This window comes from Papilio polytes, unplaced genomic scaffold, assembly GCF_000836215.1.
Source record: "Papilio polytes unplaced genomic scaffold, Ppol_1.0 DF823935.1, whole genome shotgun sequence".
Classification (NCBI taxonomy): domain Eukaryota; kingdom Metazoa; phylum Arthropoda; class Insecta; order Lepidoptera; family Papilionidae; genus Papilio; species Papilio polytes.
The window spans coordinates 1,738,024-1,758,916 of NW_013525269.1; the positions used below are offsets into that span (position 1 = coordinate 1,738,024).

The 20,893-nt window shown below is 34.3% G+C and overlaps 1 protein-coding gene across 1 annotated transcript in view; it reads right to left on the minus strand.

Annotated features, from left to right (window-relative positions):
- LOC106101797 overlaps window positions 1-20,893 on the minus strand; it is a 56,574-nt gene that overhangs the window by 24,901 nt on the left and 10,780 nt on the right. Inside the window, exons 2-10 of the mRNA XM_013281132.1 lie at window positions 12,714-12,860; window positions 4,635-4,723; window positions 3,186-3,371; window positions 2,524-2,707; window positions 2,129-2,229; window positions 1,792-1,938; window positions 1,281-1,414; window positions 515-612; window positions 76-93 (exon numbers count right to left, since the gene is read on the minus strand). Of these exons, the coding sequence (XP_013136586.1) occupies window positions 76-93; window positions 515-612; window positions 1,281-1,414; window positions 1,792-1,938; window positions 2,129-2,229; window positions 2,524-2,707; window positions 3,186-3,371; window positions 4,635-4,716 (950 nt within the window). The 5' untranslated portion in view covers window positions 4,717-4,723; window positions 12,714-12,860. The remainder of the gene's footprint in view (window positions 1-75; window positions 94-514; window positions 613-1,280; window positions 1,415-1,791; window positions 1,939-2,128; window positions 2,230-2,523; window positions 2,708-3,185; window positions 3,372-4,634; window positions 4,724-12,713; window positions 12,861-20,893) is intronic.

Consider the following 20,893-nt stretch of genomic DNA (forward strand, 5'->3'; position numbering starts at 1 on the left):
TTTTAAATAAAAATGGATGCAAGCCTTCAATGGAAGCCAAACAATGATTTGTAAACAATTGTAGCATCCACTTACCCGCCCTCCAAAGCGGCACTAGGAAGAAAAATATACAATCAGTATTTACATTTTTACAGAATTACAAATAAACGCGGTATAAAGTTAACTTAGGAATAAATTGAGTATAAGTGCTAATACAGTAGAACCTCGATAACTCAAACCTCGGTAACTTAAAGACCTCTATAACTTCAAAAAATAATATGTTCCGTTCCCATCAGAGCCCAAAACCTCTACAACATAGACTCTTGTAGCTTAAAACCTCTATAACTTAAAATATTTTGTGTTTCCCTTGGACTTTAACATATCGAGGCTCTGCTGTATTAGTAAAAATTTTGCATATACCGAGTTTATTTCTAAGTTTAACTTTATACAAAGTTAATTTGTAATGCTGTTAGTGTATATGAGATAGTTTTACATAAGTTTTGATTATATTGTAATGTTTTAATTTGATATTTACCTGAGTATTGTGTGAGGCAGACCGGTGAGGGAATCTATCCCCGCATGTCTATCCTTATCCGAGCCTGGCATTCCGAATGGATACAGCGGTGACATGTTCTAAAACAAAGTAAATGTCAAACACATTAGTTTCCATTGCTTAAACATCCACACAAAAACATTTTGCTATTACAGGAGAAGAATTATAGTATATTGGCAAATCCTCGGTAAAATAAGATTTATACCGTTTTATTTTGTACTAGCTGTTGCTCGCGACTCCGCCCGCGTTAAATTTAAAAATAACACGAAATGTATCCTATATTACTCACAGATTAATCATCTTTCAATTAGACAAAGAATTTTTAAAATCGGCACAGTAGTTTTTACGTAAATTAAATACATACAAAAATACAAATACTTCCTCTTTGTAGTATTATAACAAAAGGAACCAAAATCAAGCCCCCAAACTCATCAGACGAAACGCGTTGCTTTTACTTCACCTCTGTCTTAGTATTGTACAAGGGGAACTGGTCCAATCGTACCTTTAAACAATTATTATAATTGTTACTAGTAATATTAATTTAAACACTCCACTAGAGATCTTGTCAGGAATTCGCGCGAATATTCCAATACTTCTAATGACATTGACAGCTGTCACTTAGAGATATGACGTTTATGCCAATAATCTAGTGTTGCGCCAATTCTACAGCGCAGTACTAATTTTTTTCTTAACAGTACGAAGATGTTAACAGGCTCTACCACTGTTAGTATTAGGAATTAGTAAGTACCTTTCCCTTGGTGGCCGCGGCGACCGCCGCGTGGTACGCGCCGTGCGCTGCCGCCTGCGCCAGCATCAGGTCGCCCCTCAGCAGCGCCAAGTCGCGGTCTTTGCTCTTACCCGATGAACTAGATGAACTTTTCCCTAGAAAAAAAGTGCCAGAATTTATATTACAATGCAATCCACAAAGAGGACATGCGTGAAGTAAAAGTATTCCTGCGTTGTGCCAAATTATTTGTCTTGTTGTCCTTCCTCCATCTTTTTCTAATAAGAAAGTGGATTTGATTTGGAAGATCTAGAAGACATAGAAAAAGGGCAAATATCATACTTTGATATGTCTTTCTCTTTTTTAAGGGGACAATGCATCTGTAAACATTTGATTTGTTGAAGATGTCTTGCATACTTCCCATCTTATACTAATATCAAAATCATGCAACGCTGCTTACTTTGGTCTTCGTTTGTTAACTAGTTGCATACCATATTGCATGCATTGATAATCTACTACTGATTTAGTTTCTTACTAGATGAGGAGGATTGCTGCGGTGGTTTGGAGGACTTGGACTGATGCGGCGCCGACACGAGGCTGTTGAGAGAGGCCAGACTCGACAGCGATGCCTGCGAGTGCATCGCTGACGGTGATGAGGTCTTCGGAAAGCCGTATGACGTTCCTGTACAATTAACAATAAATATAGTAAAAAGATATCACAATTTAGGTAAATTAGGAACATACAATAACAAGAAGACGAGATACCGTACTTCAGACTCCATGCAACCTTCTCGCTTTAATATTCTGCTACTCTAAGTTAATTTTAGCTTGTTTGTAATGAAAGTATGACTATTTTTAAATAAGATACGTGCCCCACTCACTCATGCTCGGCTGCGAGCTACCGCCAGTCGAAGGACTCTTGTCCTTTAACGACGCGCTCGACGAAGTACCGCTACTGCTCCGGCCCGATCTACTGTTAACACAAGAAAATTCTAGAAAACATCTATAGTAACGCATTAGTCGAATCTTATTACTAACATAGCATTAATTAAAATTTAATAAAGGGGGGTAATAAACACTGCTGACAAATCAGTCTTGGGAAATTTACAAGGCATTATTATTAACCTACTCTATTACCGCCGAGTTAGTGGTCACTAGGTAAATACTTACTGTAGATTTATAAAAAAAAAACTACACTCAGGTAAACAAATACATTTCTGTATACGACCAGTTATAAATATAAATAAAAAAGCACCAACTCACATACCTCTCGCTCCTCATTGGCTGCTTGGGATGTTTAGGCGGTTGCTTCATTCCGGCTGTAGCCCCCGATAGAGCTGACAGCGCGGAGTACGGGTCCCCGAGGGGCGGGAAGTTGAGGCCTGAGGCTTGGAGCCGCGCTAGATAGTCCTGCGCTGCGAGGTGCGATGCCATCGACCACCATGCTGCACCTGGAAAACCACGTATTTTTGATGTATGCTTAGTTGTATGACATTGACAATGATTGCGATTTTTATATCATAAGATGGCAATCGAGCAAGCGGCCACCTAAATCCGTCAAACTGTCAAAGCGACCGCTGCTCATGAGATCCCCGCATTAGCTGATGCGTTGCTTACCCTAAATTGGCGAAGAAGGAGACGCAAATGAAGATAACATTTCCCCCTCCTATGCATCTCCTACACCGTCAAATCCAAGTTCCCTTCCCATCCTTTTCTTATAAGAAAAATGGTGGAAAGGGATACACTAATTCTGTACGCGGAATTGCTCCCACTTCACGCCTGTCTTCTGTATGGTCGTGATATTCTATCGGGCGAGCCGACCCATTCGTGCGAAGATGTTAAGGCGGGCTCTACCACTGTTACTTTTCAATGGTCACTATTTTGCCTACATGGCAAGTAGGTAATTGATAGTAATGAAAGTATACTAACTGGCAGCAGGATGTAGGCCGAGAGAAGCTGCCTGGTTGGCAGCGACGCCGAGTGTGGTCGGCGGCGGATAGCGGGATCCAAAGCCGAAGAGCGCCGCCTGCGCCTGCGCCTGGGCCTGGGCCTGAGCCTGAGCCTGAGCCTGCGCGGCCGCTGTCCCGCCGCCAGACCCATCTCGGCCCCAGTACGCTATAACAAAAATAAATATTAAAATTTGAAATTAAAAGCCAAAATCAAACTTCGCTCTTTGATATAATCGTTAATTCGTACTAGCTTCTGCCCGCGACTCCGTCCGCGTGGAATAAAAAAAAAAAAAAAAAGTGGCAGCTTACGTGTTTTTCAATTTTCATCGAAATCCGTTCAGCCGTTTAAGCTACAAACACTAACAAACATCCATCCAGCCATCTAAACATTCGCATTTATAATATTAGTAAGATTTAAATGATTCCATCGCTCTCTAAACAATAGATTATGTTCCTCGCTTGGTATGTTATTAAAAACACGGAAGTGACAGGTGTACATACTGGTATTACCTACAATATTGTATTGAATTATTTAGATTATAATATCTAGTTTAGAGGTAAAAAAATTCTTAAGTTGTTTGCGTCAACATCGTTCTAAGCCGCGTATACAAATATAAATTTCCTAATAATTCACATGTATTATTAGGAACATATTTCACACACTGACAATCAATCGATATCGTTGCTTATTTCGTCTCAATACGAGTTATGTCGCAGAGGCGTGTGTCGGGGACGCTCGCAAGGTCAACGAACTCGGCCGGGTTGACTTATATGGTGGCATGGTACAATACCACATGAGTGTTGAACGACAGAGAGATGAGACTTCTTTTTTCAATAAACGATAAGATCACAGTCGACCGCCACACCTAACGATGGTTGCGTGTTTACATAGATTCCTTTACTTTGTATTTTATGGTTTAATTCATTTCTGAATTTGTTACTTAAAAATCTATACATCTAAACGGAATTTGGATTAAAATTATGTATGTGCCGTACCCTTATTAGAATTAAGACAGATTCTATTTTACCTTTCCTTACCCCAATATGAAACTCTAACCGAATTGATAAGAACCCTTCGTCTTTATACTCTCTTTAAACCACACATAAAACACTTGTCTCCTATAACTTTCATTATGCTTTGATAAAACTTGCCTTTATCACTTTATTTGTTATTTCCTCTTTATAATATTAGTATAGACTTGCTCCTGCACTTCGCCCGCGTAAAATTATAAAATTATAAAAAATATAGACTATGTTACATGTTATGGTAAAATATTTTTTGAAATCAATCCAGTAGGGTTTTGAGTTATTTCAATACATACAATAATAAAAAATCTTTCCTCTTTATAATTTTAGTACAGATTAAATTAATTATTAGAAACATTGTAACTCTATCGTTAACGGAGATATAACTGAAATAAACATGTACCTCCGAAGAGTCCAGCGGCATCCAGCAGGCCGTCGGGCGGCGGCTTGCCGGCCGCGTCGCCCTCGCCGTTCTCCTTATCCATGCCGCGTCTGTAACAACACAATAAATTCAATAATATGCACAACCCTTACATAGTAATTGGACTTATAACCTAGGACAAGGGGGCAAGTTTTAATCACACACTAGTCAGTTTAATAGTAAATTTAGTTTTTAATTTAATTTATTGATTTTAAACTAGGCTAGAATAAGAAATGCAAACTGTGATATAGAAATAAGATACCTGGAAATTTATATTTAGGCCAATTGTAAAACTTTTTTGAAAACAAAAACACCCACATCCCAGGTCCCTGACAAATATATGTCAGGGGAGCGACGAGAGCGGCAGAAGCCGCCAAAAAAAAAGGGGCAAGTGTGTCTTAGATCAAGTAATAAAGGGTCCGGTGAACTTCTGCAATGCCTAAACTGTTTTTAAGCAAACGCATTAAACAACTTATAATTTTATTACTTATGCTAAAAATAAGAAGAGAAATAATTTTATTAACTTATTTAATAAAAAAAGTTCCGCGCGAAAGAAGTCGCGATCAAAGGTTAGTTGTAAATATAACTAGAAATGAAGGTTTAATAAAAATTCATTAAAATACTTGACTTGAAACGTTTATTGATTATATCTCAGCGACAGTACGTGAGCGAACTATAAAACACCAATAGCCTCATCGACTCTTGCGTCATCTCTGATAGCCCGATTAGGGTAATAAGACCGTGGGAGCTATTTATATCTAGTTAAAAATAAACTACGTTAGAGCTTAGCTACTAGATTCAGAACTTCAGAAATTAATTTAAAAATAACTTTAATCCGTAACCTAGGACCAACTATATATTAAACTGCATAACATTTTTCACCTACTTTACAAAAGTCTTATCAAGGCATATTATAAACAATATTTGAACAAAACATATTATCATCATGCTTTGAACAACGAAATCTATACTAATGTTATATAGAGGAAAGATTTGTATTGTGGTACTTTTGCATGTATTGAAATAATTAAAAAACTACTAAGCCGCTTTCACAAATTCATTTACAATTAGAAAGGTAATTTATATGTACGTAACATAGGCTATATATTTTATTATTTTTTAATTTCACAGGGCGAAGTCGCGAGCAACAGTTAGTAAATAATATTTTGATAAAGGTGCTTCGGCAGTTAAATCTGATCGTTACATTTTTTAATTTGCGGCTGGCAATCTTTTATTACATAATCTTAAAAATGTTTAAACCTCTCAATATAATAAAAATATAGTAATAGCGTATATCATGCGTTGACTTTAAATAATGCAATGAGAACCCGTCCGGCCGTCATTCAAGTTCTCACTCCAGCGAGGCAAATAGTACTTTCGCATTAACACCCTAGGACAATGCACTCGAGCACATATCTGAGTTTTACAGATAATTGTATATCTACTTAATACTTACCTTAACTGGAGTAAATGAAAGGTAAAGAAAACTTAATTATCTTTTCTATCAGTATAAAAGTTTGGAATGTAATACATAGAAAGAATATAGCCGGTCTTTTTGCTTATTCACAATTATATGCAAGTTATTTGCTTGTGATTAGATAAATAACTTATAATTTTCTGTTCTGCCTATTTAAAGGTAACCTATGTACGTAAACGTAATAGGTACTAAATTTAAAATTCTGATTTTAAAGTATAGATCATCTCGGATTCATTTCTCACGATCCCGGTACACCTGTTTTACTTCAACATTCGTGTATTTATTATTTAAATGTATGTATATATTTACTATTTACATGCCCCATTTTATTTTATTTTTTTATAATATAAGGTAGCAAACGAGCAAGCGGCCACCTGAATTCACCGAAATGGAAAGCCACCGCTCCCCATAAACATTCGCAATTGCAGATGCGTTGCCTACCCTTAATTGACGGAGGAAAAGACGCACATAATTCGCAAGTGTAAGCGAAAAACATTGTTTAAAGCCTTTACATAACGGCCAGTTCATATCTGAATCAACTTTTTCCTTGGTTTTTCCAATTATTTAATTATACTAACTGTTGCTCCCGACTACGCCCGCGTGAAATTAAAAACAAATAAAATGTACCCTATGTACTCACTAATAACGTAGCTTTTTAATGCTGCAGGAATTTTCGAAATCGGCCTAGTAGTTTTTGAATTATTTGTATATGTAATATATGTAAAAATACAAATCTTTCCTCTTTATAACATTAGTATAGAAGTATAGATTCATAGATTTGTCAAGACTGTTTAAACCAATAACTAGCAACCATGATAGTTTAGTATTCATGTCTCCACTGAGCGATATGATCTAGACTTTAGATATGTCTAGATATCGAACATACAAGTCATAGAACTTGAATTATAACGGTGTCGGCCACAACTGCAATACATTCAAACGACCAAATCTGGTGGTCATTAGTAAATGTGGTACATTCGTAATGAGATATGACTGTGTCAACTCGTGGGACTGAGAGTGGCTTGTTTACTACATGACATATATGTTTATTTATTGAATTACATTATTATAGTGTTAAAACATTGTTAGAGTTTGTACCCTAAACGGTTGAACGGATCTCGATGAAATTTGACATGGACGTTAAAGATAATATGGAAGAAAACATTTGCTAGTCTCTTTAGTTTGTTTTGAATCCCACGCGGACGGAGTCTGGGCAAAAGGCGGAGTGATAGTAGTCTAACGTCCAGTATTCTGAATAGAGTAAAGAATATTAAACAATTCGCTTCATAACCACCGCTTACAATCTGACAGACGTCAAATTTTAATGGAATTTAGATATTAAGCATAGCCGTATAATTTGAGTCGCTGTTAAATATTTAAATGCCATTTCATTATTAGGCCGTATGAATACCGAAAAACATATATCATCGTTAAGAAAGTAAGAAAAGAAGGAAGTAACGACGCAACATGAATTTCTTGTTTAAAAATGAGGCATATTGTAATTAAGTATAAAATTTGTAAACAAAATGCAATAGAGATGAGCCTACAAGAAATTGCCATGTCTCTCTAAGTAAAAGGATTAACTATCTGCGTAACGCTGAGATTAGAACAATTCCAATAGATCAGTATTAACCTAATTTTCTATTATCCCTCATTAAATCTTAATGTTATTTGTGCCATTTTTCAAATATATTACACATAATAAATTTAACACTAGCAGACATAATACCGTTGTCTTTTTAGTAACGCGTCAAATCGCACTAAGAGAGACCTTATTAGACAAACACAATACTTTCTACACATTTCCGTGTAAAAGGCAAACAGTGCTCGCTTGGCAGTTCGACGACCTCGCATTGTCTCAACTCTTGCCCGAGCGGCGATCGTGTTTAACGAACTGTTAGAATCAGAAACTGGAGTTAATACGCCGCGCCGTGAGAACGAAGGAAGTCTGTGGCGCTCGGTTAGCGTCTAATCCGCGCCGGACGTGTTTTTGTATGTCTCAGAGATACTGTTACGAATGCATTAGGTTTAAAGTGACTATTAGAATGTCCATAACGCTATCGTATTCTATTGAGAACGGTATTTAATTAATTTAAGAAGCTATAAATTAATTTACAGTTGAATTTCAAACGACTAAAGTCTACAGAACTTTCGTTAATTGATTAAATAACGATCTTCCTATAGTTAGTTAAAACGTTAGTTTTACTTGGTAGGTACTTATAAGTCCAATTCCTGTCGTTGTTTATTATTTATTTCAACGTTATTCGATAGTTGTAGAAGGGTATACGCTGTTCCGACTAATTCAAACGCCACAATACAGTAGCGTATGCTAATAATATCCGATACAACAGTAAATCGTGGCTAATATCCGGTAATTATGCAGTGATTAATAATTTTGGCAAGCAATCTTTGTTTCTAATGTTTTTACCCAATCTATCCTCATAAACATTCACTTTTACTGCACCCTGAAAGTCACAAGGTCACAAGCTGTTCCCTCCGATACACTTTAAGAAAGAAATGCACACCTACTGGCATGTATATACGTGGGCTACTGTGGATTGAATTTCAAATAATAGGGCACATAAGAGCCGGCTTTCAATTTATAAAATCGCCAAGCGTGCTGTCCAATGTAGCGTAGCGCAGTATCGGGATTATCCAGAGATTACGCCCGATGCTAGAACAATCCAGTTACTATCGGATGGGTAAAGCATAGCTCATTACACCTATCCGTGTTCTATTCCTATCATACTAGTAGTAGATTAGTTGAATTTGAGATACATTTGATGTTTTAGTTTTGTTGTTATATTTTATATGTATTTATTTCTATTTAATTACAGGAATGTGTGATAAAAAGTACAAATCTAAGATCTAACATCGGAAAAACGTTTTTTAACAATTTATTAAATAGCATGAAGCAAATTTTCGTTTCTGACGTCATGATGAATTTTCCAACGTGCACAATATTGCATAAAGGTATAACTCAAGAGTGCACGGTACAGTGGCTTCAATAATACAGCGCCTCTATAAACAACGAGGTTAGGTTCACCATGTTTGTAAAAGAAGCTGATACTTTCTACTTTAATATTTATGTGTCACAGTAACCTATAAACTACTCTGATATGTGAATTTTACGACAACTAGATTAAAAAAAATTGTAATTTTAGTATAAGATTAATTTACGAAAACTTCCGTTCAGAAAATTACAAATTGAACGATGATGTTACAAGTATTTAAATCTGTATAAATGTTGTACTAATTTTCTGAGCATAAACACTATATGTATGATTTAAAATTTTAAGGAAATTTTCTAAAAATCATTGTCACCCTAACAGTGACCCACTTAACAAAATAACGCCGTGCGACCGACTGTATTGACTTGTCCTTTTTTATGCACCTTCAGAAGAACAGATGTTTGCTCTTTAAATTTTAAAGACTGTAACATTTACAATTTTAATTTCCTTTAAAATGTACAAGAACAAAGTGCTTTTAAGTGAATCAATTTAAGCTGCAAATAGTTCACAAAACTTACATTTATCTACATAAAACACTATGAATTCATTTAATTAAATAATGAAAAATAGAGCAAATCCACGACTGCCTTTGTCAATTCTGGAAAAACTTCGTTCGTTGTTTACTAACTCATCAGTCGATTTATATCACTTGTACTAAGGCCGCATATGGTAATAAACAACAATTTGAATAGTTTTACATAAAGCGTTACTTAAAACTAATTTGTAAACAGTAAATATGAATTACAATTAAAACGACCTAGTGACACCCCGACCTATAGTGCGTTGACCTGTTTACTATGACTACAGGGAGATAAATCCATAATTGTAATATCAATAGTAAGAACTCTGAATCTCTTTTGCACTCATGATCTTTGTTAAGTCTTATCAATTTTCATGTTACGGATTGATCCAAATATGTCATGACCCAATCGCACATTCGGATAATAATAAATGCACAATACATATAATGTTCAGGTCTGTTTTTTATTTGCTGCCGAACCCAATAATCGGTCTCAAACATTTTTAATCCCTTTACATCAAATTATATGATCTAAGGATCACAATAGCTCTTGAAGTACTAATCGATCCATTTTGTATTTTCTTTCAAAGTATCTGATCTTGGTATCAATATTAAGGATAGATTATTGCGATCCAGCATTATTTTATAAGAGCGTTGCTATCTGTCGTTGAACTGAGACAACATGGTACAGTTACATGTACTATTAGCATATCGGAATAATAAACCGCGCCTTGGGAGATCCAATGTAAATAATAAATGACGTTGTTCTAAAGGTAATAATAATTTTACACTAGTTTAAACAAACATATTTCACGCTAATGGATTTTAATGCAAATAATTATTATATTAAAATAAATTATGACTAACACTGTAGTAACCGTATAGTTATTAGTATTTTTTGCGAATGTTAATACATTCTTTTTTTTATTCAATCTAAAGTTTTAAAGATCACTTAAATAACATTAAGAGTGCAATACCCTTGTCTATGTGTATCATATTTCCTGAAATTCTATGATAAATCACCATTTACAGCTAAATGACTGACACAAGTATACTTTTAAATATCTTTTCAAAATCATGTATAGCAATATATTATTAATATGAACCATCAACACTCATTTAGTTATGTAAAAACAAATTGTGTATTACATCCGTAAATAGAAAAATATACAATAGAACAAATGCAATAAGTTATCTAATGACGTCTTATATACGTACAGTCGTCACATACATAAACGTTAACTGACATACAATATCACTTCAATGTATGAAGATTAGGTATAAATCGTGTCAATATCACAGTACAAATAACTCGTTAAAAGAACCGATATCTTAAATTCCCTAGAAAATGTACAAGTAAACAGAATACGTGCATTTTTATTAGAAACTGTTCAATCGATAATAATGTAATGATAACAAGATTGATCAATTTAAGATATTTTAGACGCAGTTTGTACTTTCAAGTAATGCTTTAAAAATTTTACATTTAAGTCTACTGAACTACTGTACGTACAAGACTTTTCTGTACTACATACGATTTAGAAGATATAGATTGTAAGAATTCCACTAAGGACGATTACGTTCTTTATTTTTTTAAGTAATAGTAATTTACAATAGTATAATACATGTGTTATGACATGGTATATCAACCAATAATACCGTAAATTGTTATTTATAGCTATCGTTAGCGTACACGCGTTAGCAATTAAATAGGCCAGTTCCGAGGACATTGCCCAAGCGTTGGGCTCAGAGATCACAGCGGAGGGTTGATCGATCCAACAGTTTGTTTATTCCGCTTTCGTCTAAACGACGGAAGCGCTTTATTTGCGTTGGATGAAACGGATTTCAATAGTTCTTTTTATGCCTACTTATTTTCGTTTTTGAAGTGCTTGAAATAATTTAATATTTAATATGAATTATATTTACATAATATCTTCTATCTAAACATATAATAAAAGTAGTAGTCTGTTTGTAATATCAAAAGATAAATTCCAGATTTCGGGAAGATGATGTATTTGCGTTGCTAATAACGAAAATTACGTTTAAAATTTTTTTTCTGTCTGTCCGCAAGCCGCGCCGTTTATAGTAAGATTTGATAACTACCAAAACTCAAAATAAATTTCTATTCCCATCAATTACGAAAATATTGAACTATTCGTTGTATAGAAATAACTGTTACGAATACCCGTCTTTATCCTTTATGACCTTTATATGTCGAGAGCGGAAGGCAGTTAATTGTCTCTATTTTCCACTCACCGCTACATAATTACAACAGTACAAAAGATCACGAGCCATAGGTTGAGAAGCCCCGCTCTAATTCTTACATAAACCTGCTCATTATAATAGAGAACGTTTGTTCCCGCTCTAAGCCGTATCAAGGCTAATGTGCACCATTATTAAAAGTAAATAGTGTTTAGATCCTTTGTTACGATATCGTAAATACTTATATGTGGAAAAATATAAACAGCTCGCTTAAGTAGTGTATACTTTACTGTACTCGTATTCAAGGACATCTCTACACAAAGGGACTTTCTTAGTGAATACAAAAGATAACTGAGTGCAAACAATGTATTTAACAAAATATACTAAGATTAGGGGGCGAAATGAATGTAAGACAGCATATTTCAATCTCAAACAAAACATTAACTTTTACTATACAACTTAGAACTGTTAAGAGGTCTCCTTTAGTATAGTCTTAGTGTGCAATACTTGCACTAAGAATCAACCTTAGCCACTATAGGATTGCTATGCTGGGTTGCTGAATTTTTCCATTTATTTTATCGTTAACTAGTCATTAATAAGACTTAGGTTGACCTAAGTTTTAACGGAGTTAAACTGAAGTTACATAGTTCGGACACGAATTAAACAAAATTAAACACTAACGAATGGTTAAAAGTAGTTGGGAAACCAGTATTGTAATTTTAAAATAGTTATATTCTGTTGTTCCTAACATAGTATGCGACTTACTAATAATTTTATGAGCTGATTAAAATAGAAATAATTGATTTTCTAAAAATAATTAGATTTCCCGAACTCGGTTGAGGAGCGCTTACCTTGAATGGTAGCTATCATTCAGAACCCGGGTCGCAAAGGGCCGGAGACGTTACGATGCACATTGTCTCACTCCATGTCACTTCACACACATCACTTGCACTGCACTTATGTCACTTAACACATGCTTGCAAATCCTGTTGCCGCTTCTGTAACAAAAAAAAAAACATTGTTTGTATTCATTTTACAAAGGTACGTTGAATATTATAATGCGGGTTTTTTGTACCTACGTAAGATAAAAATCTTGTTTTAAAAGTAAATCCGTTTGCTGAGCTTCCTTTAATATTGCATGTTAATACACCATTGATGCAAAATATTAGAACTACTTTTTCCATACACAATTATTTATCTGTATTTTTTAAATGGATGTTTGATACCAAGAATCTCCACAATGGCTCATGTGAAAACACACAGGCTATTTTTTACTTCCACGCGGATGGAGCCACAGGAAATAGCTAGTTTTTTTTATAAAATTTTAACATGTACCCTCATTTTGGTGACTAGCGATGATAATATGGTCAACATTACTCTGACAAATTCCAGTAACACAAGGGGCGCGCGACAACCCCACTTTGGCGACCCCACAGTTGTTAAATTATGTTGAAATCGCTTACGATTTTGTTCGATTCCCCGTCACGTGGTACAACACTAAATAATTGATGCCTTGTATTGTTCGGTTTTATGACTCATTTGGGTATGCCATGACTAGGAAATGTTTCGGGTGTAATAATTTTTAATTTTTATGTTAAGGTAGTTATTTAATATTACATCTGTATAATTACATTACTGTCTTTGGCTAGAATTTAAAAAAAAAGTCAATTAAATTTAATTAGCACAATTTTTTTTACAATCAGTAACAAACTTAATAATCATCAACACAAAGTTCAAAAAACTTCAAGCGAATCAGCACTAATAAAATACACTGGACTCATAAAAAGATAAATACCTAACTCTACTGACATAAAACACAATACTAACGTGAGCTGCATTATCTTTTCATTATTATCTTTAATTGTATTTTAGTTTTAATTAATAATTAAACAGTAAAGTCTTTGTCTAGCAGTACAAAGGAACCAAATTTTACGGTTTCAACTTCTCTGATACAATTTGTTCTTTAAAGTGGAACATGATTAGTACGTCGTTTTTAAGTTTGTAAATGTACTGTTTATTGATAAGTTTCGCTAACACAAGCAAAATTACATATTTTCACGCATAATAGCCTCAGAATGAGCACAATCTAATTCCAAGGTCTGCCTATTATTAGAAATATTACTGTTATAACTCAATGTTTATAGAGATAGCAAAACTTTATACATATTACTATAAATAAATAATCATAAATACTATAAATGCGAAAGTTTAGATGGATTTTAGAGCTTGTATTCTAAACTGCTAAACGGATCTCGATGAAATTTGGGATAGATAGAGAAGATAGTCTTTGAAGAACACATAGACTATTCACTTTTTTTTTAATCCACGGCAGACGGAGTCGCGGGCGAAAAATAGTATTACTATATAAACATCATGAACCAAGTTAACAGCTGTCGGGTAATCGGACACTAAATCAGGGTACCCGTATTATGATCGAACGAATTTCTTTTTGCAATCTGGCTATAGATGCTTAACAAAGTCAAAGGACCTTAACTACTACTTATAGGAAATTACTTTAATTTTCTGAATGGATTCGGTCTAACGTACTTTTAAATAAAATGCTATAGACAAAATACAAATCGTTAAATTAATTCAGTCAAATCGATTTTAATCGCATTTTAGTCGCTTCAGAATCGTACCTCCTATTCCAAAAGTAAATGCTGCAACCACTAAACCACCGGCGTTTTAATTAAAGGTGATCTCAGGCAATACAAAAATCGCGAACGCGTACCCGCCGAGAGCTTCATAAATAATACCTTGTCGCAAACCAATCGATTATAATCGCAAAGCAATTTTTCAGAACGCAGAATCGAGTTCACCACATCGGCACGACCTGTATACATTCACGCACACACAAACAAAGCGATGTCTCCAACAAAATAAAACACCGGCCGCTGTCATGTGGTATTGATTCCGGCCCTTCGCCTTCCATCCCTCTCGCGCTTACCCGGTTTTAGAACGTGCGAACAGGACAGGTGTACTTTCTTCTCGCCAAGATGTTGTATTTACTCGTGTGCAGATTAATACGGTAACGCCCTGTATATTACTTTGTACCTGTACGTGTGTTACATCACACACAGAATATTCAAATTATGTTTCATGTTTCTAGTTACTTTGTTCGCATATTATCTAGATTCTAGGTATATTAACTACAACGGATTAGTGATAAGCAAAACTGATTCACCAGTAATTCCTTTGTAATCTAAGCGTGGGACTTAAAACGAATACTAAAAACCCGATACATGTTTGAGAGCTTAAAATTACTAGCAGTAAAGTTATGAATAGCTAGTCTATCAAAGAAAAATACTAGCAACTACGTTATAACAAACAACTGGCATCATTAAATAATACAATTACCAGTGCTATTAAGCTGAAACTTAACTAAATTGCTGTATTGTTTCAATACAAGTACACTAATTATATTCACACAACCTTTAGTACGGCAGATGTTACAGTGTAGATGTTATGCGTATATTTTGATGGAGTGGACGAAACTGTAGAAGAGGGGCGGATGGGTCGTCACCCTAATTTCATATAAAACACGTACAAGCATTAATATGAACGTTCTAAATAAAGGGTATGTTAAATCACAGTTTTATCTTGCCCCTTATTCAGGCCTGGAAATCGATAAGTGCATTGCAATAAGCTATCTATGTTTGAAGCATGCTGAAGTAGTTTGTTTTAGATAGGTATACGAATAGTTGATGAAATGATTTTAATTAAACACACTATGTCGATAGAACTGTGGACAGAGGTGAACTTAAAATTACCCAGATTTCTAGCGATTGTTGTTCCTCTATTTTATCTCAGAATCAGAGACTATTTCAAATAAAGGTTTATAAGGTCCCATCGTATTTACCAATATTATAAATGCGAAAGTTTAGATGGAGGGATGTTTGTTAGTTTGTAGTCTAAACTGCTGAACTACTTTAGTTGTTTTTTTTTAATTTGACGCGGATCAAGTCGCGGGTGAAATTTAATTTGACATAAAGTAAAGTAAAGGGCCTAAAATTTTTTTTGGAATTAAACTAGAATATCGGATGTTAAATGTAAAAAAAACAATAATTAATTCGGATGTAATTTATGTTTTTACAAATACATCACAATAAGTTTAATGTTTTAGTTTTAAACTCCAGTGACAGTCTATAGAAATTAGTTTATATATATTATAAGCAAAAAAACAAAACACGGCGGCAATCGAGGCAGCTGTCTCCTGCATAACATGGGTCTTCAGTTTTTATCCAATATTTCGCAGCGCTCCAACCACTGTTCTCTAATTAGATGTTACAAGAACGTCTCAGACAGTTGACACTATAGCTGTCGTGAATTTAAAATAGGTATCTTTTGAGATAATCTTATGATCCGTGGATGGAGGTTAGGTTGTCCGTGTATATTTATAACAGTAACACCCGTACAAAATTATCATTACAGAAAAAAAAAGAACTTAAAGTAAGTTCTGAAATCAGTATTACCATACTAATCTACCTTAAGATATGGCTCAAGGAACTATTAAAAAAACTTTCAGCTGTTATTATGCGTCAGTTAACTTTAACATGGATTTTGTCATTTTATCAACGTCTTTGTAAATAAATTGCTCCTTCAAACGGAAATCCATCCGCCGTATAAAGCGTCATCACATAAAAACTTGTACAAACGAGAGGATATTTTTGCAAGTTTCTTCTGTTCAGTTTCATCTACATCGTTCGAAAGTGCGCGTCAAAAAAGCGACATCTTCGTACAAAATCACTTTCGATTTAAGAATGTATTGCATAAAATGGAATTATAAAATAATAACGGCATTTAATTGCGTAATATATAAAAATGTACGTAGCTTTCTTTTCAGGACTTTTAACGAGACAATTTAATTCAAAATGAAGGAATTTGATTACTTTCATTTCTTAAAGTAAATTTCCCATACCGGATCAAAGCAAACACGTGCTTTAATAACATTTGTGTTAAAATAACTTTGTGAAAGCAGATTAAATAATAGTCGTGCATTGATTGATTGAAATTGAGATTTGCATTATTATATCCCCTCATGGAAACAATGCGAGGGGGCCATGGGAAGCGGACACTACCCATACTCTATTTGTCGATCACAACTGTTTTCAATCCCACCATACTTTATCTCGGTAAATACAATAAAACTATTAAATATTGTTTTCTGTAAGTAAATACGATGAAGTTTAATATTTCCAATTGTAAACAATGAAAATAAAGATTGTTTATTAATGCATATTGTTACTTTCCAATTTATTTTCAAGGGTTCAGTGGTTTTAATGTTAAAGAGAGTTTATGTAGTACAGAGAAATAAATCTTACTATTATAAATGTGAAAGTTTAGATGGACGTATGTTTATTAGAGTTTGTCGCCTAAACGGTTGGATCCCGATAAACTTTCGAATCAATATAGACGCTATTCTAGAAGTAATGGAAGAAGTCTGGATTTTACAATAAACAACTAAAGGTTTATTATCACAGCTAACAATTATCGTGTTTATTAGCCAAAGAATAAAAATATTTTAATAGTTAATTCCGGATTATTATCGTACATGTAAATTCTAATAATACAGGTAAAGTTGGAGGGACACGCAATCGGACGCTTTCTAATTGAGGCCGACGATTTGGTAACAAGCAACTGCTCAACTTTTCTTGTTATAAATACATCTAAGAATTTGTCGTTGCTTATTTTTAACGATTTCACACTGAAATATGTAAACAATAGGAAATAAAGATCCCGTATACAGAACGTTACATCGTTAAAGCGAATTGTTAAGCATTATTTACAAAATGTCAATTGTCGGTTTCCTCTCTAGGACAAAAAGGTAATGAGAAACTGTATTTGGTGATGAAAGATCGAAATGTGAACGACACCCGCCTTTCTACGAACAACTTTGATGCGCGTTGCGTCAGTCGCTTAGTGACTAAAATCGCCAGGTTTTGACGTTTTGCGTTGCGTTGTGTTTCTTAAGTGTCTATGATGGCCGATCAAATAGAAGTCATAAGTGAACATGTTGCTGTGAAGGTATCTCAACAATGGAAACTCACTTAAATTAACACAAAGACTTTAGTACTTGCAATACACTCGCCTATTGCATATGTGCCGAAGTGTAGCGCGAAATGAATTAGATATAATTTATTTTAAGTTGCGTACGATTTGCTGAAATAAAGATAGCTCAGATTTTAAGGTATTATTTAAAACCGTCGTATAGAATGTTGGTTCTCTAAACAACTAGTAATATGACACGGAACGAATGCCCCATACAACAATAACGGTTAACGCCTGCGCCCCGACCAGGTGTGCCCAAATTTTTTGGCATTCAATTTCAACTCAAACACCACGCATTCAACAAATTAATACATTCCATTTTCAACCTTATTTTCATTCATTAAAACTTAAAACTGGCGTAGTTTAGGATGTAATTTGAAGGCAAATCGCATTATTATTCGTTTTCTTCAAAAGCGATCAATTTGAAAACGTCTCTTTGACATCAAAGGGATTTATTGAACAATTTGTACGCAGACTGGGATATTACAAAAAAATGCCAGTTAATGTTACTGATAAATTTATTTACATAAAAGAATTATGAAAAAAAAAATAAGTAAAGAATACTGTTCATAAAATACATATCATGTATTGTCGTTACAATCAGGAAATGTTACAAAGTAACATAAAATTCTACTTAGCTAATATTCATACTTAGACTTCGCTTTTTCGACGAATACAGCTGGCTAGTGTAAAACTCTGCAATGCCAGTACTTAATATACCAATGGTTCCTATTTAAATAACCGTATTATAATATTTTTAAAATAATTAAATTTAAAGTTAAATAAATGTAACAAGACAAATCTCACGGCGACGGTGAGCATGTTCGTCATATGAGAACAATAAGCATTCATTTTACAATCCTGTTGCAGAAAGGAATTCTCAGTACAACGCTGTATGAAGAGAAAATTGAATTTAAACGCGGAACTTGTGATGCAATATGCTCCACTTAGAGCATTCATGTGGTAAAGACCTCCACCATTTCGGAGATTATTTTTAGACTAACTGCACTCAGAGGACACTTAACTAGAGGTTTTATTAAGGGAGCCCCTTACTGTAGATACAATATGTGAAATCAACTATAAGCAACTGTTAAACAGACTTTAAATTACTCTGTATTTTAAGTTTGACTTGAAACTTGAAAAAAAAAAGTAAGCTATGTTTTACTGACTTTATAAATCACTGTGACACGTATTAGTTAATAGTGCTGTTATTGCTTCTTCATAAGTAAATTGCAAAGTATGCGATTAGATGACCTTGGCTTCACTAATAAAGGCCTCAACGGATATTATCGCTCTATTGCACTTCAGATATAAAACTAACAAGAACGTATGTTTAACATATACTCAGAAGGCCTTTAATAAAAATATAGATACTATACTAGCCTTTGCCCCCGACTCCGTCCGCGTGGAATTAAAAAAAACATGCTTTTCCGGACTATCCTCCACATCTATACCAAATTTCATTGAGATCCGTTCAGCAGTTTAGGCTAAAAACTCTAACAAACATCCATCCATCTATACTTTCACATTTATAATATTAATATGACTAGTATGAAGTATGGTTGTATTTCTTTGTTACTCGATTGGTAAAGACAGATTGAAATCCATAGGTTCATCTACGGTTCCGTCCTTTCCAGTCTGTAGTAGATCCAAGCCACCGTGTGGAAGGAAACTGTGATGAAAGAGTTATTGATGGTATTGATTATTACAATATTTTAAAAACTACTGAGGTCTAAACGACGGATTATAATCTACGTTATTTACCTAGCCACTAGTACTCGCATTTGAGTTGGTGTGCATGACTAAACATATCGACAGCCGAGTAAGTAATACGTTAAATGAGCGTGACAATTACAATGTTTAATTGTATTAACGTGTGCCGCGCACGTATACCTCTTACCTTGTACTTTGCTTAGCCAACACTACACATGACTACAATTTGTCAAATTTAAAGCTAAATATTTAAGATTACAGTGTCTTTATTTGGAGACTTCTTTACTCTTTATCCCACTCCGTCAGTATCTTCCTTAGTGCAGTTTTAGAACAAGAAATTACTACTAAGTACTATAGTTTCTGTTCCATTATTTACCGTTAGTTCGACAGTTAAGTTGAAAATATGGTACGGCAACGTTAGTTTATTAATTAAATGCATTATTTGTACGTTTTTAAAGATCAAGTTAATAAATGTAATTAAATCTAGGCAGTACAGCAGTTTGTATCTCGTCAGCTAATGTCAGCATTGTTACGCCGTGTTTTCGAATTCGAACCATCTCACGTATTGTAAACGAACGGAATGATGCAAATCACAAAGTGCGCTCGATTCACAAAAGCATCAATAAAAAACATTTATTGTGGTACATAAGTTTATTTTCCTTATTCCCAAATAAACACTAACCGACTGAGTTATTTATTGTTTAGTTTTTATGAGCGTAAAACGTTAGATCACTTGCAATAAATTGCACGAAGCAGACGATATGGCGATTTTTTATACTTATATATTTTAGTTAAAAACAAACTCTTAACTAACCTTGTTACTACTGCTACTAAATTAATAACAAACCAGTCAACATATAATAAAAATACGATTATAAATTGTCTGACGCCGATCAAAATATTTCTCTTTTAAGAAGCGAAGTTCCATTTGATGGACAAAAAAAAGCCCTCGTCTCGAGCCGGCTTTGTCTCGATGGCGCTGACGAACGACGATATAAGCCATCGATCCGTTGCTCACCGTCACATCGGAAATGCCCTCTCGCATGCGTGTCGATATTAACGGACATTTGTAACCTGTTCACATGGCATTTGACTTTAAGTTTGATCAATAACTATATAAAATATAGTTATATATATATCTATAAAATAAAAACCATTAAAATGTCTAAATAAATCATCTATTACTTTTTTCCCACTATGTTATAGTTTTTGTAATTTGGTTATGTGGTTATTATTATAAACTACTAGCTTTCGCCCGCGATTCCATCCG